Source organism: Crassostrea angulata, chromosome 4, assembly GCF_025612915.1.
Source record: "Crassostrea angulata isolate pt1a10 chromosome 4, ASM2561291v2, whole genome shotgun sequence".
Classification (NCBI taxonomy): domain Eukaryota; kingdom Metazoa; phylum Mollusca; class Bivalvia; order Ostreida; family Ostreidae; genus Magallana; species Magallana angulata.
Genome location: NC_069114.1, coordinates 5,227,170 through 5,249,755, shown reverse-complemented (window position 1 = coordinate 5,249,755; position 22,586 = coordinate 5,227,170). Strand labels below are relative to the sequence as shown.

Sequence of the window (22,586 nt, the reverse complement as noted above, 5' to 3'; positions counted from 1 at the left end):
TTTTTGACCAACAGGTAGGGAATGGGGTGAAAAAAACGCGGGTAGGTTAAGGCAACTCTGAGTTTAATGACAGTCGATATTATGATCAATTTAAAAATTTTTATTTTTATGAAAACAGTGCTGAATATAAATATGAAGTGAATGCGCTCGCCATGATAATATTTTTTTACTTCGGAATCGAGTCGATCTTTGAAGCTGTCGTACCATGGTATCACGTGAAAGTTAAAAATAGATATCTTTTTTACCTAAACAAAAAATCAAAAAATTTAACACTACACATAAGTTCATTTGTATGTATAATACATTAATTCGAACAACAATTAGTTCTTGTTTATTAGTATTGCTGCTAGAATCCTATTGTTAATTGCATAAAAAAAGAGTTTCATTATTTATCGGAAACCCCCTCGACTTCTTTAATTTCATTGAAAATACTACGTATTTTTTATTTACAACAACAAAGCACAGGATTCTAGCAGCACTTTTCAAGTAGTTTAAGTCATATGCTTTTGATATTTGCCTAATTCAACATAATATTCGGGGTAGTGTTAGACTTTTGCCTTTTTTGCACACATTGACAGAGGAAAGGCCGGTTAAGCCACATAAATGTCAATCTGCTTACTTTATAACACTCGCTAATAAAACAAAATATCCGTACCCGCGTTATACTGATTATATCAAAACTGACATTCATCTAAATCTTGTGTATCAAGTAGTTTAAGTCATATGCTTTTGATATTTGCCTAATTCAACATAATATTCGGGGTAGTGTTAGACTTGCCTTTTTTTGCACACATTGACAGAGGAAAGGCCGGTTAAGCCACATAAATGTCTATCTGCTTACTTTATAACACTCGCTAATAAAACAAAATATCCGTACCCGCGTTTTACTGATTATATCAAAACTGACATTCATCTAAATCTTGTGTATCAAGTAGTTTAAGTCATATGCTTTTGATATTTGCCTAATTCAACATAATATTCGGGGTAGTGTTAGACTTTTGCCTTTTTTGCACACATTGACAGAGGAAAGGCCGGTTAAGCCACATAAATGTCTCTCTGCTTACTTTATAACACTCGCTAATAAAACAAAATATCCGTACCCGCGTTATACTGATTATATCAAAACTGACATTCATCTAAATCTTGTGTATCAGTAGGAAATAAGTTATATTTCGGCATTGTTTACACTGCATTCCGATCATTTGACTCCAAACATTGATCTTCTCTATTAAACATGCATGTGACGTCATCAATGATAATTATACGTCATACAGAGAAATCGATGATATATCCAGTTAGAAGCATTTTACGCCTTTGGTTTTTATCATTTAACGAGGCCGGGTCTAATTTTTTCTGCCCTAGATTTTTGAATGAAATTTTTTACAAGAATTTTTAGTGGTATAATTATTATTTTTAGATCAGAAAATAAGACATTTACCACACCGTTTGTTTAAGGGGTCATCTCAAAGTTTGATAATTTTTAACATAGGTCCCTATGGGATTTTGCTTGAAATGTACCAAAATTGCACATTTTTTAAACTTCTGCCCTAGGGATTTCTTTTTTTGTTCTACATATTAAAGTTATTGCTAAAAGGCATCAAATTGTCAAATAAAAAACCCTTTTACCTCCTGGTTTGTTCCAGGGGTCTTATCAAAGTTATTTTTTTGTACGCCCAATTTCGAAGTTTGTCAGATAATGGCTATTTTTTATTTGACAAAGACGGAAATTGTGATCTTTATTGTGTTATTAAAACATTACGACATATTTAAGTAATAAATAAATATATAACATCACATATTAAGGGTAATTAATATAAAATACATTGTTAATGTCTTGAAATAAATGAATTAAGCGATATTTAGGCGGGTTAAGAAAACGTGACAGAGGGTGAGGCTTGCTGAACCCTCTTCACGTTTCGACCCGAGCCCAAATTTAGCTTATACTTCGAGACTTTATGTTTATTCCACAATATAATATCAATTTTACACATCAAATGAGCTATTTTCAACAAAGAACTATATATGATAAGAGTTAAATTTGGCCCCCATAATTCGCCATTTTTTTAAGTGTTTCGGGTACAATAAAATGTTAACTAATTTTTTAGAAGAGTTGATATAAAATATATTTTTCATCCATTTATTTGATTTATTTGCACTCATTGGCAGTATATGACGTCAGAAGTAACGCAATTTCTATAATTCAATCAAAATCGGCCAAAAATTGACATTTTTCTTATATATTTACGAATGGGAAATATAGAGCGCATGCTTGAACAAGGAAAAAAAATTTGTCACTTATTAGTCTTGGCTAGATACATCTCTGATTAAAATATTTTATTTGTTCAAGAATGCGCTCTATGTTTTTGGAAGGAAAAACTGCTTGAAAACAAGCTGTTTTACGCTAAAAATGCAAAAATGGCGGGAAAAGGTTGTCTTTACAATGTCATATTTCTAAATTGTGGGCACTTGAACCAAAATGAATATTATGTGAACACATCACATACATTTCTGTTTTAAGAAAACAAAGAATGATAGTAAAATGATGATGTTCATTTTAGGGGGCCATTTTAGGCCCTTATCATATATAGTCCTTTCGCTGAATATCTGCAGTTGAAACTATCACGCCATGGCGTCAACAAAGCAAAAAGATGACGTCACAATACAAATAAAACGCTGCGCGAAAGCGTGCGTACTCGTTCTGTACTCGGCCTCGTTAAACCAGAGATAAAGTAAAAATTGACATGTTTCTGATTAAAATATGACATCATGCTGCTTATTGTGACGTCATATCGATCAGAGGAACTTTTATGCAATCGACAGCCGAGAGTTGCCCTATCATACCCGCAAAAGTAAATTTCTTTATGCTTTCATAATGTTTAAGAAATTTACATCATCTATAGCATATGACATCTTAATACACCTACTGTTGTTGTTTATGTTTTTTGTTTTTTATTCACAATGTTTACCTATTTGGAGAAGTTTAAATGACAGAATAAAGGGTTAAAGGATTTTTTAAAACCATTATACCTAATTTTATTTCCTTGTTACATATTCTATAACTAAACGTTTTGAATTGCGATACTAGATAAAGTGTACACAATACATACTATTACCTCTGAGCAAATTGCCGTTAATAAACACACAAATTTGTTTTTTTTTTAATATTTACTATATTTTTAGATTTGGGATTTTTCATCAGTTCAAACAACCTTCATTCAAAATATATACAGTATGCATTCATTATCTCTATCATTGTGGTACATCAAGTATTAAAAAACAACGAATTTATTTTGACAATCTTCATTTTTCTAAGGAACAAACAACACAGACAAGTTCTCTTCCATTAACGTAAGGCGGACACTTGAGTGAGCCACAAATTGCCTCCACGAGATAGAACAGGTAACCGTTATTGTTGATATGACCGCCTTGTAACGTCTCTGGGTCACCATCGACACAGGTGTATGATGTTCCAGCACTGTGGTTATAGTAGCCTGCCATGAGATAGCCATGGTACTCATGCTTCCAACCCTTGTCACATGTTTTTCTAGCTACCGTTATTGAATTGAAATATTAAAAACAATAGAATTAACATTTGATTAATTGGTATAAAATTTTTAATATCTAGGTTGTGACTAGATGTAATTGAATTGTTAAAGTGCATTCTACCTGGAAAAATATTTTAAATGTTATCAATTATCACCTTGAGTTGGCAATTACTGTATAAGTGTTAAATTGGCTGAAAATTCATTAATTATCTTCCGTTATATTAACCTTTCGGCAAATCCAAGTGTGTATTATTTTACATACTAGTATTCACTATATTTGAATTCACTTAACTAGATCGAAACATTAAAATGAATGCTTTAGGTAATTCTTACCTGGAAACATCTTTACCACCGATCTGTTACGAACCAAACACACGGCACAAGGGACGTCGTGATCATGAAGATTAATCAACTTCCCAGCTGAATCACCCGTTTGGTATTCTGCACCGTAAATATAAGCTTTTGCCCCATCCGTTTCATCTCTGTAGTCTCCCCATTCTGGATTTCTGGGTAAACAAAGAGGTTCAACTGCTGCCCCCGTATGAGAAAAAAGTGATCCACCAACGTAGCCTACAAATCAATATTGTATTTAATTTTTATAAAGAATGAATAAAAACACATTTTTTTTAAATCTAAAAAATAAAGGAAGTATAATACAAGTAGTATGTTCTTCTTCGTGTTTCTTTAGCTTTGCACAAAACACAGTTAAAAGACTTAAGTTCTTAAAAGGGGTCTTACAGAGACTTGATTTACAGTTTCTTTTCAAAATTCAAAATCACTACCTGAAAGAACCAAGTCTGCACTGCCAGGGCAGTTTTTACTACCCCATCGTGTGTAAACAGCGCTACTGTTTGATGTATCTGGAAATGAATATTAATAAATGATAATTTACTATTTATTTCTACATACTATCCTATATCTTTATTTTTTTAATTGACATACCTTTGATGTTTCTCAGCTTTGCCTCAATGTTTTCTTTGAACTCTCTCATTGATTTCTCAATGACGTCAGTAAAACCTTTGAACTCTCGCCTCAAAGCTTCTACTTGGTAAGCTCCTAGAGCCGATGACAGCTGTCCTGTCAGATAACCCTGTAACATTTCTTTACACTGTCCGGTATTTGTCCCAGCTTGTGCAGCAGCAACGATCATCAGAAACAGTATTAATTTCATGATCTATGATACATGAATAACTATATTATCAATTTTAAAATAACGTTTACTAAACAATAGTTTTGAGTAAGCAGTCTTTCAGTAATGGTATGTTTTGTTTTTAAAGTTCTTAAAGTGTTTATAGTGTTTAATTATAAATTATCGTTGGCTTTACCTCAGTCAAAAGCAATGTCTGACGGAAGTTCAAGAAATCAAATGAAAAGAGTGACTTTCTCAAATACCTATATACACTATTGTTCAGGTGACGTCATATGAATTGGAGCGATATGATCATTAACACGACATTAAAACGATATTTGATATCTAAGTATAACATTGACTATAAGTCACTTTTTTTTAATAGAACACAAATCTATATTTTTTATATTGGATATACAAATGTATGGATATAAAACTTAGCTTGAAGATTAAAGATTGCTTTGAGATCGATGTTAGAAAATATTTTACATAGAATTGTAAAGAAACAACAAACATTTATCAAAGTATATCAACTGAATCCTACTTGAAGATATCTATCAGATACGATTAATACCTGATAGTCAATAAACTTAAATTATAAGTTATTTTTATCATAAGTCGGTCGGAAATATTGAATGTCCAAAATCAAGAAATTTTACATTGATCATAATAAAATAGAAAAATGTAGATATATCTCTCGTGTGTGATTTTTTATCGATTACTGATAGGATATAAATATTGTTCATTGTATCATAACGTAAATAGATATTGAGTACCGGAATACTAAATGATTGAAAATGTATATTTAAACACACAATGTACAAGGAAACTGCAACATTTTCTTTCTTTCTTTTTTATTGTTTATTTGTTTTATAACTACTCTATAAAAATAACATACCTAAGCATATTTGACATTAACATTCAAGAAGATAAACGTTAAAATAATCATAATCTATAATCCTCATTTAACATATGACCATGCATGTTAGATGATATGGCATGTGTGCTGCATGCACGCTAGATGATAATGGGAAACCAGCAGTCGTTTGTTACTGATCGTTTTCCAATTGTTCAACATTACAACAGTTTTCAATTAATAATGAAAACATATCGATACATATTATCACAGTATAATAAAATATAATCAAGTCATTTCGTAATATTACACAAATAGCAAATCAGCAAGTCTTCTGCTTTCAACAAAACTAGGGCAGCATTATTAATTGACAAAATGTATTGATTGCATTTGCTGTAATGGCTAAAAATAGATGGGCACAATATGTGCGTACGATTTTATTATCTATTGCAAATATATTCAATACCAATTTAAAAAAAGTGTTTTTGCTTTAACAAAAAAGGAATAGAAGTCAGCGAGGTAGAAACAAGCTTCATTATTTTCAGTTATTTGAATTTTAGGAAAGTAAGTGTCAAGTTCTTATTCACGAATGTCAAATATTTGAAAAAAAAAATTATTGCAATTTTTGTTGCTAGTGGAGTAAAAGAAAATAAAACACAAACACATTTTTCTACATATAAGTGTTACATGATGTAAAATTTCTCAAACTACATGATATTGAGAACCTAATGCTGTTGGAAACAGGAAGACGAAGATGACATTTGCTATGAGTGAAGAGCTATTTAAACGTTTTTAGTGTGATTCAGTATCCTGCAGGAAGATTGAACATGAAGTGGGAGGAGTTTGGGTCTGTTATCAAGACAGAATGTGTTCTTTAAGAGAAGTTACTTCAGTGGACAGAGACATTCTGAAAATTAGTTTCATTACTGATTGTTTATCTTTGGTAAGAAGATGCACTTAATGCAATAAAAAAAGCGGAATGGCACACACATTTTGAAAGCTTTGAATCCTTTTTCCTTCAGATGAAGTTGTATTTATAAAATGTACACCTACGTTAAATGTTGAAACTCAACATATATCCCTCCTAAGCATGGTTTAAAATTAAACATTCATACTGTTTAAGGGATCAGTGAACTTGATATTTTTTTCATATGTGAAGTACATTATTGTATCTATAATCGTTGATTTGTAAGGATCAAATGATGATTTGCAATGTAAAATTAAAAATAACATTCCTATTTTTATCATAACTTACTAAAATAAAACTTTTCCTGGAACCCTAAGACTATACTGCTTTATTGTTAATATAAATGAATCTTTTTTTTTATTGAAAAACAGGTTTATCTCTAGATTTTGACCCTTTCCGGGTATTAGACCTTTTTGACAGGTACGGAGTGGGGCTATAAAATAATCTTCTTTACTTTAGCTGACTTTCATAACGTTCAGGATATTTTCATTAGTAAAGTATATAACATCGTAAACTTGCACTTTTGATTTTGTTCGATTTTGTGGGTTTTTTTTTATTCAGAATGTTCACCTATTTGGAGAAGCTTAATTCACAGAATAAAGGGTTAAAGGATGTCATGAAACCGTTATATTTAATTTATTTCATTGTTTCAATCTTCTGAAACTAAATCTTTTGAATAGCGATACCATGTAAGGTGAACATAATGCATACTATTACATCTGAGCAAATCGCCGTAAATAAACACACAGATTCATTTTTGTTTAATATTTTTCCATTAGTAAAATCGGTAATTGGTTTTCCTTAATTGCTAGTGTACTCTCTTATCAATTTAATTAAAGGACACAACAATGTGTTCTAATTTAACCATACTGATTTTAAACATAAAACACCTTCATTAGCAACTGATTTGGACTTTAATAAATATTTGATTTGCCACTTGCACTTTTTCCTATTTTTCTTGTGGAGAATACCCCCCCCCCCCTTTTTTCGCAGCAAAAATTTTTCTGAAATTTACATACAAAAAATTGAATTAACATGGAGTTGCCCCCCCCCAACTTTTATGGGAACATATAAAAAATTGAATTGAAAATATAGAAATTGAAGTTAAAAGGTATACTCTCTCCTTCCCCTCCACCCTTCCCCACAGATTAGGATTTTCGGGATTATGGAAAGTAATCTTTTTTTTTATTTGCTTGTCAAGATTTTTTTTGGATGAGTCTGCCCCCCTCCCACTTTTAGAAACGATGCTACGTGCCTGTATATTATCTTTTCCTCTTAAGTTGCAAAAAAAACAAACAAACAAAACACAAGTAATAGATCAGATATGAAAATATCTTTTTTTACTTTCAAAACCTTGATTGGTGTATTTTTAATTAGGATTTCATGTGTCTAAGTACATAATGTTCATGGAGACAGCAATTATCACTAATAAGCTATTCTAAACCAATTTTATATTTTGGACCCTGATTTGATTGCGTTGCATAGGTTTTCAAACTACAGGTAACATTTTTCAAATTTAATATTATTCACTAATTAACACGACATAAAAAGCTCAAACATAAGTTAAGTTACCAAGAACATTTTTAGTTAAACAAGAAAACAATTAATACGTACGATGAATACAAACACGCCAGAATAATCACACATAAACAATAATGAAAATGGAATAATAATTGTTCTTTCATTAAGTGTGAGCCAGTGAAAATATGCGCTTGTCTTTTTAGCTCACCTGAGCCAAAGGCTCAAGTGAGCTTTTCTGATCACAATTTGTCCGTTGTCTGTCGTTGTCGTCGTCGTTGTCGTCGTCGTCGTCGTCGTCGTAGTTGTTAACTTTTCACATTTTCATCTTCTTCTCAAGAACAACTGGGCAGATTTCAACCAAATTTGGCACAAAGCACCACTAGGTGAAGGGGATTCAAGTTTGTTCAAATGAAGTGCCATGCCCTTTTTAAAGGGGAGATAATTGAGAATTATTAAAAATTTGTTGGTATTTTTCAAAAATCTTCTTCTCAAAAACTATTCAGCCGGAAAAGCTTAAACTTGTGTGGAGGCATCCTCAGGTAGTGTAGATTCACGTTTGTTCAAATCATGGTCCCCGGGGGTAGGGAGGGGCCACAAGAGGGGGATCAAGTTTTACATAGGAATATATAGAGAAAAAATCTTAAAAAATCTTCTTCTCAAAAACTATCAGGCCAGAAAAGCTCAAATTAAAATGGGAGCATCCTCAGGTAGTGTAGATTTAAGTCTGTTCAAATCATGATCCCCGGGGGTAGGATGGGGCCACAAGAGGGGGATCAAGTTTTACATAGGAATATATAAAGAGAAAATCTTTAAAAATCTTATTCTCAAAATCTATTAGGCCAGATAAGCTCAAATTAAAATGGAAGCATCCTCAGGTAGTGTAGATTCATGTTTCTTCAAATCATAGTCCCCGGGGGTAGGGTGGGGCCACAGTTGGGGGATCAATTTTTACATAAGAGTATATAGAGAAAATCTTTAAAAAAATTTCTTTTAATAACTATTCGGCCAAGAAATCTCAAATTGGCGTGTACCCATCCTCAGATAATGTAGATTCAAGTTTGTTCAAATCATGGTCCCTGGGGGTAGGGCGGGGCCACAATTGGGGATACATTTTTATAGATAGAGAAAATCTTTAAAAGTCTTCTTCTCAAAAGTATTAGGCCAGGAAATCCCAAATTTGAGTGGAGGCATCCCCAGATCATATAGATTCAAGTTTGTTTCAATAATAGTCCAGGGGTAGGGTTAGGCCACAATGGGCGATGCAATTTTACTTAGGAATATATAGAGAAAATCTTTCAAAATCTTCTTTTTAAAGACTATTTGGCCAGAAAAGCTTAAACTTGTGTAGAGGCATCCTCGGGTAGTGTAAATTCAAGTTTGCAAAATCACAGTCCCTAGTGGTAGGGTGGGACCGTGATGGCTGTTTGAATTTTTACATAGGAATATATAGAGAAAATCTTTAAAAATATTCCGGGAAAGTTTTTGGTCCAAAACTCAGTACTTAGTGTGAAAGCACAGGTTATGAGATTAAAGATAGATTTAAGTTTGATGAAACCATGATTCCCTAGAGAATAGTTGGGCCAGGAAATGGGGGGGGGGGGGGGGGGGAGTAAATAGGAATAGAGAACAATCTTAGAGGTACAACAACAAAAGGGGCTTGGTATTTACATGTACCAAAAAATAAGAGGTGGATAAGAATTGGCAGATTTTCAATTTTTTTTTTAGCAAGATCTATTGTACTCAGTTGTCAAGATATTTTGATACTGTTATGCTAATTTGATCAGAATTAAGGCAATTGTTGCTCAGGTGAGCGATGTGGCCCCTGGGCCTCTTGTTTAATGATCTGAAGTCTTTACGATATTTTGTGTAATACACGTGCGCTTTCTATGTATATTTCTACTTTATTTTGGAATCTTATATTGAACAGTTTTAACTTAGTTCCCTTTTTTGCCGAAAGCGAAAACGAGAAAGCTCATTCGAGTCGATTAGTGGATTTATTAGTCGTATTCAACATACATTTTTATGTTTATCAATTGCAACATACGAATTAGATTTCGGGATTTAGATTGTATGGTGTAAAACAATTTTAGTTTTGAGCATATCTACAATAGTTTGATATGTATTTCTAAACATACCTATTTTTTCAAACTGATAATATTAGGTCAATATTTGAATTTCTTTATTCAAGTGATGGCATTCATACTGCTTCCGATGATATTAGCTGTATCACTAGGCGAGACGATTATCGGAGATAGTAAAATATTCTAAAACTTTATCTGAGAGTACAGTTATTATTAGATTTTGAAATTTACATAAAACAGTATTGATGAGAAAACTCGCAACTTTCATTCATAAAAGATCTCAAAGAGATTAAAATGAAAGTTAAAGCTTATATAAAAAACACAAATGTTTATAACATTGGCTCGTAAAGTCATTTTGAGATTATATAAAGTAGAAACAAAAAGAATATAAATATCCTTTAACTTTTTTAGATTCTGTGAAAAGGGTGGCGTAGTTTATACAGGTTGGGGAAAAAAAGTGTTGTTTAAACAGAACTAGTTTTTTCAGGTAGTGTTTCCAGACTGAAATAAAACTCAATAGAGTGCATAGTTATACAATAAAAGAGAAACAAAATGCCAACAAGAGTTTAATTCGAAGTTCACTACTTTTGCAACACTTAAATGTACAAATACCGTGGGTAATTTGTTGCAAAAAGAACGCTTTTTAAGGATTTAGTCATGTTCTGATCATATGATTCAAAACAAAAGACGGAAGTAGAAAAGGATAATTGTTTTGTTTTATAAAACGGCATGACATAGAAGGTTCTACAGAGATATGTTTTTGTCCTGATTAGTATCCTTTCATTTACAATACTTTGCTTTATATTCAAAGGTAAAATTTGATAGATAAATCGAAAACTTAGATAATAGCCAGATTCAAAATATGACAAAACATGTTAAAGTTATTTTTTGAAAACAGGAATTTAAAAAATCGTAATAAAAGTCTTAATTTACAAGTCTTGTGCTTCGATTCTTAAACAAAATCTAACAAGGAAAAAAACCCCAAATAGTAGCAGCTCTTAGTTTATATAATTACTGGAAGATCCTATTACACTTATACTTGAGCGACAGTGAATTCTCTTTGTTTGACAAAAAATCCAGAGTGGAGAAGCTACAAGGATTGTGTGGATGGATATAAAAATACCATTCACGACGGAGAATATGAAACAATTGATCTAAGTGGTAAATGGTTGCCACTTCATAATTATGACGACCTGTGTTTTGTATGTTTGGTTCGAAAAAGAACCCAGTGCTAGACATGTTTCAAGGCTGTAGTGTTTATTAAGGTTGCATCATATCTTAAAATAAATTCGTTCAAATCGTAGTCTCAAAAAACGATAATCTTTTCAAGACTGATTTACATTAACGGGCTTTTAAAAGGTTCAGCTAAGACACATCCAAACAATGATACTTTTTTTGGTTATTTAGGTATCAGCTCAATGATTGTAGCAAGAACGTCCTGTTACAAAAGATGGAAGCTGGGGTACAACGGCTACTTGATGGCGGGATATTATAAATATAATGCTGGAACAATGCACAGATGTGTCGATCATAACCCAGAGAATTTACCTGGAGACGGTTATACTGACAGCAACGGTTACCTGTTGTATTGGCGGAGGGAAGATGCGATTCATGGAAGTGTCCACCGTATGTTGATGGTAAAGAAATTCCTGGTGCTGTGTCTTGTTTAGAAAATTAAATTTGCAAAAATTAATATTTCATATTGTAGTGGGTCCTTCATTAGAATTATTCTCCACAAGAAAAATAGGGACAAGTGAAAGTGGCAAATCAAATATTTATTACTGATGCTTCGTGCCTCATATATGTTCCTTTATGTATGCATTCATTGAAAATCTTTGAATTTGGAAATAGATAATTACAATATATTTGAGCTAAATCTATATAGGATCTTATATCGAATAAGTTTATTAAAAAAATTATCAACTAAAGATAAATATCTATCAAATAAATCCTTATTAAGGTGTGTAATTGAATATCGTTCACCTTACTTATGGGCTGTAGGAACTACATTTGTACAAGCTGATTGATATAAAAAAAAATTGTGCTTTATTATAGATCTAAGATAACTGAATGATTTCGTCCGTTGTCAAACCATTGTAATCTCTGCAAATATTTTGGAATATAATGGATCAATCCTTAAATAAAATGTTGTTACTCTTGACAACAAGCATAAGACATTATTTAACAGATTCACATGTGTTCTATAAATACTTTTGTGTATTATCAGATACATTCCTAGCATTTATCACTTAAGAAGCTGTTTCATAACTTTGAAGAAAGGTGACTTCAAATCATGTTGGTTTTCTTACTACAGATCTTTGTGGAAAATCGAGAGCAGGGGTACATGTACCATCATACCTTTCGTCAAGTACAAGAAAGCAATACTTTCTTTTTGAATTTCTAGTGAAAAAAACCTCAAAAATAAAAAATAAAAAAAGAAAAAAAAAAAAACAAAAAAACAAAAAAAAAAAAACACCCCCCCCCCTAAAAATGGTAAAAGAACACTGTATAGCGTTATGTTAAAGACTGTATTACTAGTACATAAATGTACTTGGTATGCTTTTTCAGAAACTGAGTTTTTTCGGCCAAATATATGCAATACTAACGACACACTGTATGCAGTACATATATGTATACATTGTAATAATAACCTCTGGGGTAAGTATTCACGTCCGCCAGAATCAAGGGCATATTTTGTTATACGGAAATACATCGTTAGATGGTCAGAATTAGTCTGGAAAGTTTATCCTTTTTTAGAATTTAGACAGAAATATATTGAATAACGTGGAACCCTGACTGTTCATTTCAATAAACATTCATCAGGAATTTTAGCATTTGTACGCGACATGATGTGATGTCAGAAATATTTATTACTCGAACGTTTCAATGTCTCTGTGATATAACGGTAAAAAAAGTTTTGAATGTTTTATTCAGATGATATATCACATTTATTTCTAATTTCTAAAATTAGATATTGTATTTTGTTTTGAACACCAAACCAGTCAATGACTCTTCGTTTACACCCAGTTGAGAATAAAATAATATCCGTTTGCATGCATAAACAGGGACGATGAAGTACATTTACGTTAGGAAAAATCTCTTATTGAGTATTTCTTGTGAGGAAAGAAAAATAAAATTCATTTGCATGATTCATTCGTTTAATCAAGAAATATTGTATTCATAGTTTTGTTCTTCGTTTTTTTGTTAATGTTTATTTCAACATATAAGCTTAATTTTCAACTAAAAGCTAAACAAATAAAACCATTCTATTTTATAAAACTGCATAATTGCACATTGGAAGTGAATACTACATAAATAAATGTATAATTACAACAACAACAAAAGAAAAACAAAAACTTATCAATATTATTTTACTACGTAGTCACACATCTCGTATCTAGTAACGACACATATTGATCTTGTTAATGATAGCGTGAAAGGAAAATCAATAGTAAAACATCTGTGACATTAGAATTTAAGAGTTTTATAACATTTTATTTGTCTGATACGAATAGATTGTTTTGAAGACGTGAAGACACTTTTAAAGAGAAAGTAGTTATTACCGTCGTTGTAGCAGAACAACTCCCTAAGACATTCCTACTGACAAAAGTGGCTGTTAATACAGTTAGAGCCTCTCATATTGTATATGTATCTACTAGTAAATGGAATTTAAATGCATCCTATTACGGTAAATAAACCAATGCATAAATACGATAATTACTTTAAATAGAGCTCATCTTTTTGAAAGCAACGTAAAGGTGTTATCTCTTTTTTTCAAGATATTTATCTTCAAGCTCATCTTTTTGATAGCAACGTAAAGGTGTTATCTCTTTTTTTCAAGATATTTATCTTCAATAAATATGATAAAATTTCTTTTTGTCCTTGTCTAGTCGGTTGATTTAACCATATATGAAACGCTTCATAAAGGATTAAATCTGCGGCTTACGCTTTTAAAATGTAATATGAATAAAAAAAGGAATGGATGGGGTGGTAACTTATGTAGTACATCGATTAATATACTTATAATTATTTTAACCATGCTTGACCCTGGTAAGACCAAATGGCGTGGAATACTGCTGATATGTGCTATGGACAGTGACACAAAGCTCACTGGTTCCATCTGTTCCGCTGTGCTCTACTTATGTTGTGTGTTGTGTTTTTAGACAAAACGCCTTTTCTACACTGTCTTCATTACCAAGCTGAAAATGCGGACTAGTCTTTGGTGGGGGTTAACCTACGATTAACTGTTGTCCAATTAAGGAGGAGTATACGACCGCTTACTACCCCCAGAAACCGAAGGGAAGCACTTGCTCTATGCGCCTTCAAGGGTCACTGACTGATGCAACCTTTACATTTATATCTGAATGCAAAATGATTGCAAAGAAAAACAATAACCTGTGTATAAACAAAGCAACATTCGTGGTTATAAATGAAAATGAATCAGATATTTATTTGGGCATGGATTACGCATCCAACAGCCAAAAATAAATTTAATATGACTGTTTCATCAGTTTGCCACTATAGTTCGAAAAGAACATCTTCTTGTCGGCCAATATTAAAACACAAGATTGTTCTTATAAAGACAGAAATCCGTATTAGTTTTGACTCAAGAATGACAAATATATCGGTATAGTAACGTTTAACGGTTTTTTTTATTTTTTCAGGGAACAGACAGTACAAACAATCTCTCTTCCTTCAACATACGGTGGACACTTCAATGAACCACATCTTGCCTCCACCATATAGAGCAGGTAACCGTTGCTGTTGATGTTACCACCTCCATGTAAACTCTCTGGGTCGTTATCGATGCAAGTATATGTTGTCCCAGCTGCGTGACCATGGTAACCAGCCATTAGGTAACCATGATACTCAAACTTCCAACCGTCTTTGCACACTTTTGTAGCTACAAAGGTTCGAATAATTTACAAAAACACAACACTTTTTTGTTAACTTTCGTTTTTGATTTTTAATTATTATTTGAAAAAAAAAATCAAGATCATTGCAACTAGTTGCCGTACTTATTGTAAAGAAGAAATAGAAACAATGCAACATGTATTTTTGGTGTACTAACGTTTTACCCTAGTGGAACAATCATAGTATGTGTATACATGTATATAGGAAAGCATGGAAGACAGGTTGGTTTCGATGCTATCAATATACGGTTTGGAGAAAATTCTCCAAATGTAGAAATTAAACCTGTGAACTTAATGATTTTATATACAAAACAATTCATATTTATTTGTCTGAAGCAGAATAATATTCCAAACTTTGTTGAGATATTACGTCATTTGAGTTTTAAATAGAAGATAGAAATATGCATGTTAAAAAATTTTAACTTAGGAAATTTGAAAAATGCTGGTGGACCGATGGAACGATTTTTTTGTTAATAATTGCGTAGCTATATTATACAGAAGTGGAATTAGCTATTAATATTATTATTGTATTATTGTATTTTTCTTAATGTTTTTTTTTTTGAATTATGTGATATACAGCCTCGGGTCAATTTATTTTTGTTTTGAAAGAATGCGTGAATGAAAGTAATATGGAAAGAAGGTGATTAAAACTATCAAAAAAATTGAAATATATTAATAGATGTTAATAGAAATTTTGTATATTTAAATTTGAAATATGTAAATAAAAAAAAAATATTCGTTTTTCAAAATATATAAATTTTTTACTTGAAATAAATCCATACGTTACATTGCTACCTATTACTAACTATTATAGTTGATTCTTTAAACGCGAAGAAGTACATGTTTAACTCTTACCTGGAAACATCTTTACTACGGATCTGTTACGAACTAAACACACAGCACACGGGACGTCATGATCATGAAGTTTGAGCCACTTGCCACTTAGATCACCTGTCTCGTATTCAGCTCCATAGATGTAAGCTTTTGATCCGTCAGTACCATCCTTGTAGTTTCCCCATTCTGGTTTTCTTGGTAAACAAAGAGGTTCCACTGCTGCACCAGAATGTGTATGACGGGATCCCCCAACATACCCTTAAATAAACCAACGGTTTCATAGTTCAACTTTCTACATTTTTAGTTTTAATCAATGTTTAATCTATTTAGGATTTTGTTTTTTTTTATTATGGGGTTTTGTTTTCGTTTCTTGTTTTGTTTTGTTTTGATTTTTTTTTTGTTATCATTGTTTTATTTGTTCGTTTGTCTCTTCACTCTTTTGTTTACAGATCTTGATAATAAAAATTACGGATGATGGAATGTGAAGATCATTTTTTTTTTCAAAATCTAATTAATTAATCTGAAAACAGTTATTTTGTGTAGAGGTTGTTGGGTACTTTATCTAGTTAAAAAGCTTTACCCGAAAGGACCAATTCTGCACCTGTTGGACAATTTTTCCTTCCCCATCTTGTGTAAACAACACTACTATTTGCTGTGTCTGAAAAAGAATGTATATATATATATATATATATATATATATATATATATATATATATATATATATATATATATATACACATATATGTATATATATGTATATATATATATATATATATATATATATATATATATATATATATATATATATATATATATATATATATATATATATATATATATATATATATATATATATAAACACAAAGAATAAGTCCAATGTTCAAACAACTTTTATCTGTAGCGCTTTCGCCCTACCGGGCTCTTCAGTAGATTTAAACAAAGACGTCATAATGCTCTTGTTTACTTTGTTTAAATCTACTGAAGAGCCCGATAGGGCGAAAGCGCTAAAGATAAAAGTTGTTTGAGCATTGGACTTATTCTTTGTGTTTATTCATCCCCGGTACCAAAAAAAAGGATTGATAGAATATATATATATATATATATATATATATATATATATATATATATATATATATATATATATATATATATATATATATATATATATATATATATATATATCTTATAATGATAACTTCGGGCGTATACTTTTGATATTGTTAAGCTTTTTCTCAACGTTTTGTTCAAGCTCTTTCATGGATTTCTCCATTCCCTCAGTAAAACTTTTGAATTCCCTCCTCAATGCTTCTACTTGATATGCTCCTAAAGCAGACGACAGTTGCCCTGTCAAATAACCCTGTAATATTTCTTTACAATTTCCATTATCTTCTTCGGCTTTTGCACCAGCAAAAGTTATCAATAACAGTATGAATTTCATCACCTATAATACACAAACAAAATTATATCATTAATCCTTAAGCATCGTTTTATCTTAAAATTTTATTTTGTCCTTAAAGGTATATGTGGCGTATTTGGAGTATAATTTTTGACATGAGTTTGAGTTGCTTTGCATGATTTTCATCAACTCATGGCCTATAGAACGTTCCATCTTTGGTTATTTGTTTTTAATCTTTGCTACACATCTAATGAAAATAATGTAATCCGCCATTTATATCGCCACTGCGCATGAGTGCGAAAGAACCTACGATGGAAGAACAGTTTGTTTAAATTTAAAATCAGATTTAAATGTCTTAAATAAGATAAATCTGATATTATATTATACTCGAAGCATTTTTTTCCCTATAATAATCATGTAGAACGATATCAATTGTAAATGATGTGTAATAAAGGCTAAACACGATTTTTTGCATCATCGACACGGTAAACGGATTAAATACCCCTCTCCCTGAGAGATGCTTGTACTGAGACTGTTTATTTTTTCTTCATTTACAACTTTCTCTAGACCAAAATCCATTTGACAATTTAATTCATATCTTTTAAAGTAAAGACACGGAACACATGGAACACGAACCTGTCTACAGCAAATCCTTTACAACCTCATGATGGAAACTTAATTAAGTTCAATTCGGCTTAAATTCCTATTACGTAAATCTACATGGTCTCAATGACGATGTTCCCTTTGTTCCTATCCTTGTCAGTCTGTCTCTTTTTTCTTCCCTTGCCAAATACAAATCTGTCAAACTTTACGGTCTACCCCTCTTTCTCGTCTTCGCCATTGATGTTGATAGACGGAGATCACGTGCCCTATTTAAGGCGGGGTTATTAAAATCTTTTGCATTTTTTTAAGGCACGTAAAATGATAGAACATATGTTTTTTCTCTTATATTTGTTATGCGATTGACTTATTCAGCGTAATATATCTGAAAACCATATCTTTAATTAAAGTAATGAAGCACATAATCAGGTCTTATTAATGTTTTTTACTAAAAATACGCCACAAATACCTTAAAAGGGTTACAAGAGTTCTTATATTACTTACTTTTATTTATCGATTATCTAATTATCTGCGACGATATGTATAAATATATAATTGTGTATTTTACCTCAAAAAAGTTTTATCCAACGGTAATCATAAAAATCACTCGTGGTATCCTGAGATTCTTCACTCGTTTATATCTGATTTACATACACATTTGTTCGAATATTGTGGGATTGGATTCCATAATTAACACGTTAAAAATATATTAAAAATGCATTCGATATCAAAGTGTAAAATATGATATTCCATTTCAAATATATATATATATATATATATATATATATATATATATATATATATATATATATATATATATATATATATATATATATATATATATATATATATATTAAATTTATATCTACAGGTGCATATGCATAAAAGTCCATAGTTTCTTGATATTTCGGATACAGATTGCCTCGATGAATATTTTTTTTTAATAAAACAGTATGTAATTATAAAGTAGATTTTAATAGTCTACATTTTTATTAAATGACCACATGCAACTATAAACTTATCAAACATCTTTACACGATTCCCACACTGGTTACATTTAAGATGAATTAGATATAGACTGAGTATTTTTTTTTCTTAATTTAACATAATAATAATAATAATAGTCTAAGAGTAGAATTTATTGACATTTTCAATGACTGCATGTGTAATCTTACAAGAAAATAAATATGATTTTACACGCAAAATTTTATTTACATAGAATGTGAACTTAAATAATATATGACCCTCAAATGTATCTGAGTAAGGATTTGCAACCATGTACTGCACAAAACAAAATTATATTTGTCTTTATATGTTTTTAATCAATGATCTTGGTATTTAGCATTAGCTGCTGTTTCTTTGCGATTATCTCTCTTTTTCCATAGGCTACTTATATTCATAGTAGGTTAACAAAAAACTATGTTTAATACATATATAAATAATAACGATATGCTACTTAACGAAACAGACATTGAAATAGTAAAGAGGGGACATATACGAGGGTCAATCAAAAAATACGAAGACTTTTGTCATAGCTATGCTACTTAACGTCATATCATTACTAAATTTGGAAAACATAATTTAGCAATAGTTTCAAACAATTTGCAAGAAAAAAGTGAATAAATTCCTTTATTTCTAAGAATTATTTAGAATCTAATCCTGCAAAATGAGGTCACGGCGCACGGTCAAAATTTGTGTAATGTCAACAATAAATCATATAATGTTGAAAGTAATATCTCTATAAATTGGGCGTAAAACCAAATAATATTGAAACCTCAAATTAAGTTTTGTCTTGGTATTCAATGTTCCAAATAATGACGGGATGCATTTTTTTGTCGAACAGATATTAGTAACTAAAGACAGATAGTCCTCTTTAGAATTGACTAAAAACATCTACGTCGCCGGACATCACGGCGCAACGAGTGGTACAAAAAAAAAATGAATTTAACCCAGGAAAAAGCCAACACAAGTTTTGAAAATGTTCATTGGTGCTAATAAAATAAGTCAACAATTATTTGCAAGTTTGTGTTTTACTGTGATAAATTTTGTTGGGGTGGTGGTAATTGTATTTTGAATATAAAACAGTCCGAAAGAGAGTCGAATATGTGTAAATATTTGGTGAAAAAATAAGTAACGTCAACCGATCGACGTTCAGGGTTATTCTTACTGTAAACTTAGAGATACACGGTTAGAAAATGAAAACTTTGAAGAACTAACTTATGATTCTCGAACAAATGTGTGCAAAGAAGATGTTAAGTGGTTCAGTGCAATCTTAAATTGTAAGGAGAAAGGCACAAGAGACTAAGCAGGATATAAAGATGGGGTATATCTATAAACTGTGCGTGTTCAACTTTAACATCATGTTTTGAACGTTACCGTGCGCCGTGGTGACAAAACATGTTGTTTTTAAAAAGGGGTAACAAAAATACCGTTTCATCAAATGGACTAAAACTTCGCATATCAATAACATAAGTGTTGGTGCGCAGATTAATCTGTTAAGTGTGACTTTCATGAAAAATATATGATAGACAGCCACATTGTCTTCGTATTTTTTGATTGACCCTCGTACATGTACCTAACAATTAATTAACGTGTCCGCAAAAAAAAAAAAACATGATTCGACCTCATGCAGGGATCTACATGCAGAAGGGGTAGCGGGTTCCGGACCCTCCTCTCCCCATCCGCGGAAAATTCAATCTTAATATAAATTTACTTAGTTAATTTACCAAAATAGGTTAGAGACCCCGGGGTTCCTCCCCTTGACAAACACAGTAATGTATCTCCCCCTCCCTAGCGAAAAAAAATTATCTTGATCCTGCAACATCTCTAAATGTATATTCTGATTATTTATATTTTAGGTTTGATTCTAAATCCAATATATTTTTACATTTTTTATCCGACGGGAAGGTGCAATATATAAATATCATATGAAGAAGAGGGGGATACATATACTCAGCGGTTATAAACGTTACTGTCTATGTATTATAATATTAGAGTAACATTTCAAAAATTACTATTTGTCTAATTTCAATCAAATGATAAAAATTTCATACAAAAGCAATCCATACTTACAAGAGAAACAAAATGAATTAATAAAAAACAATTCTTTCACTTGGATAAAACGGAGTTTCAAGAACTTCAATGACTCGCATAACATTAAAGTAATGTATATGAATTTATTGTAGAAGTTGTCGAGGTCTGGTATATAATCATAAAATTCCATATACGAGAGTCAGCAGTCATCTTCCAACTGCACTTCTTTCTTACAGCTTCCGAAATCCTTTGTGTATTTTTATAAACACTGACAAAACGTTAGACTATTTAGTCATTTTTAGGAGGGGGTCTTTAGATATATAACATGAAAAATGAAATCCAGATACTAGAAATATTGCTAGCGCTTTCGAGCACTAGCAACTACGTTAGTATTTTTCACTAGAATACGCAAGCTCGACTCCATAGTAGGGGATTCTGGGAATACTGTACTACTGCAGATAAACTGTACCATTTGAATTTCGTTTTATCATTTTCACATGAAGTTTTTGAAATGAAATGTCAAAAAGTAACAGTAGGTCTTATAATGCAAAGTTATGTTCAATATAATGATAGAAAGGTAGCTTTATCTTTAATTTCTTCAAGCTCGGAAAACAACTTCGGATAAGTTTTCCGAGCTTACCGGAAAGGCCTGAGAAGATACGATTGCTACAAAACAGTACCAATGTTTCTTGAAAACTTTCACCTCGAAATTGAAATTACAGTAGTTAAGGCACAGTCAATGAGCTATGCCATGCCTATAGACTTCGGTTCAAACTTGGCTGAAATCATCAAGAAAACGTCGAAGAGATACTCGGACGATTGCTTCATTATCTGGAATCAGGAAATCCTTGATTTAGAAGCATTCCATGAACTTTTAAATAATATAGACCCTGACATCAAATTTACAGTTAAAGAAAGTCAACATGATATTTCATTGTAGGACATATGTATAACTCACGAGGGAGAGAGTTTATCAACAGATATATGCTACAAACCAACGAATACGCACCAATACCTTCATTTCAATTCATGCCACCCAAGTCCCACAAAACGTGCGATTCCATAGAATTTAGCACGGAGGATATGCATTATAGTGAGCGACGAAAAGAAAAGGAATCAACGTCTGGAAGAAATGAAAAAATATCTTCGCAAGCAGGGATACCCTATAAAAATAATCGAAGATGGAATTGAAAAATCACAAAATCTCGACCGGAAACAATTAATAAATACAATGCAAACTAAATGTAGCTGGCGAACTATTTCTTAACTGTTTCTCTTTCACCAGAGATATAGTTTGCAGGTTCAATACAGTGTTGATTGACGAATACTTTGCTCCCAAACAAACCTTTACTATATCTAATAATGATGACTTATAATGCTTGAATTTTTATTGTGATATAGGCACAAATGGTTTTTGGTCATCTACATTAAAACTCACAAGGTTTTGTTTAAATAAAGATGGAGACGTACAAAAATAAGTAATAAAAGAATAACATGATCTGTAATGGTATATTTCCTTGTATCCAAAGAGTCCCACGTCGGTGTGTTTCTAGCCTTGTCAAAACAAGTATCATGACAGATCTTGTATTAACTACATATATCTTCATTTAAGCAGAAATACATGTTGTTCTATTGAATTACTCTAGTAATTACCTAACACAGTTACATGTATATGTAAGTTATTAGTTTTATCACACATGATATCATCTGA

The 22,586-nt window shown here is 31.4% G+C and overlaps 1 protein-coding gene across 1 annotated transcript; it reads right to left on the bottom strand.

The window, feature by feature from the left end:
• Positions 1-3,284: 3,284 nt before the first annotated feature.
• LOC128181066 (uncharacterized) lies at positions 3,285-18,447 on the bottom strand. Its single transcript, XM_052849314.1, has 9 exons — positions 18,411-18,447; positions 17,056-17,287; positions 16,427-16,504; positions 15,868-16,104; positions 14,782-15,002; positions 4,635-4,719; positions 4,328-4,405; positions 3,879-4,115; positions 3,285-3,548 (listed from the first exon to the last, which is right to left on the bottom strand). Exons 2-9 carry the CDS (start codon positions 17,282-17,284, stop codon positions 3,301-3,303), a joined length of 1,413 nt encoding a protein of 470 aa, XP_052705274.1. The 5' UTR covers positions 17,285-17,287; positions 18,411-18,447; the 3' UTR covers positions 3,285-3,300.
• Positions 18,448-22,586: the final 4,139 nt, after the last annotated feature.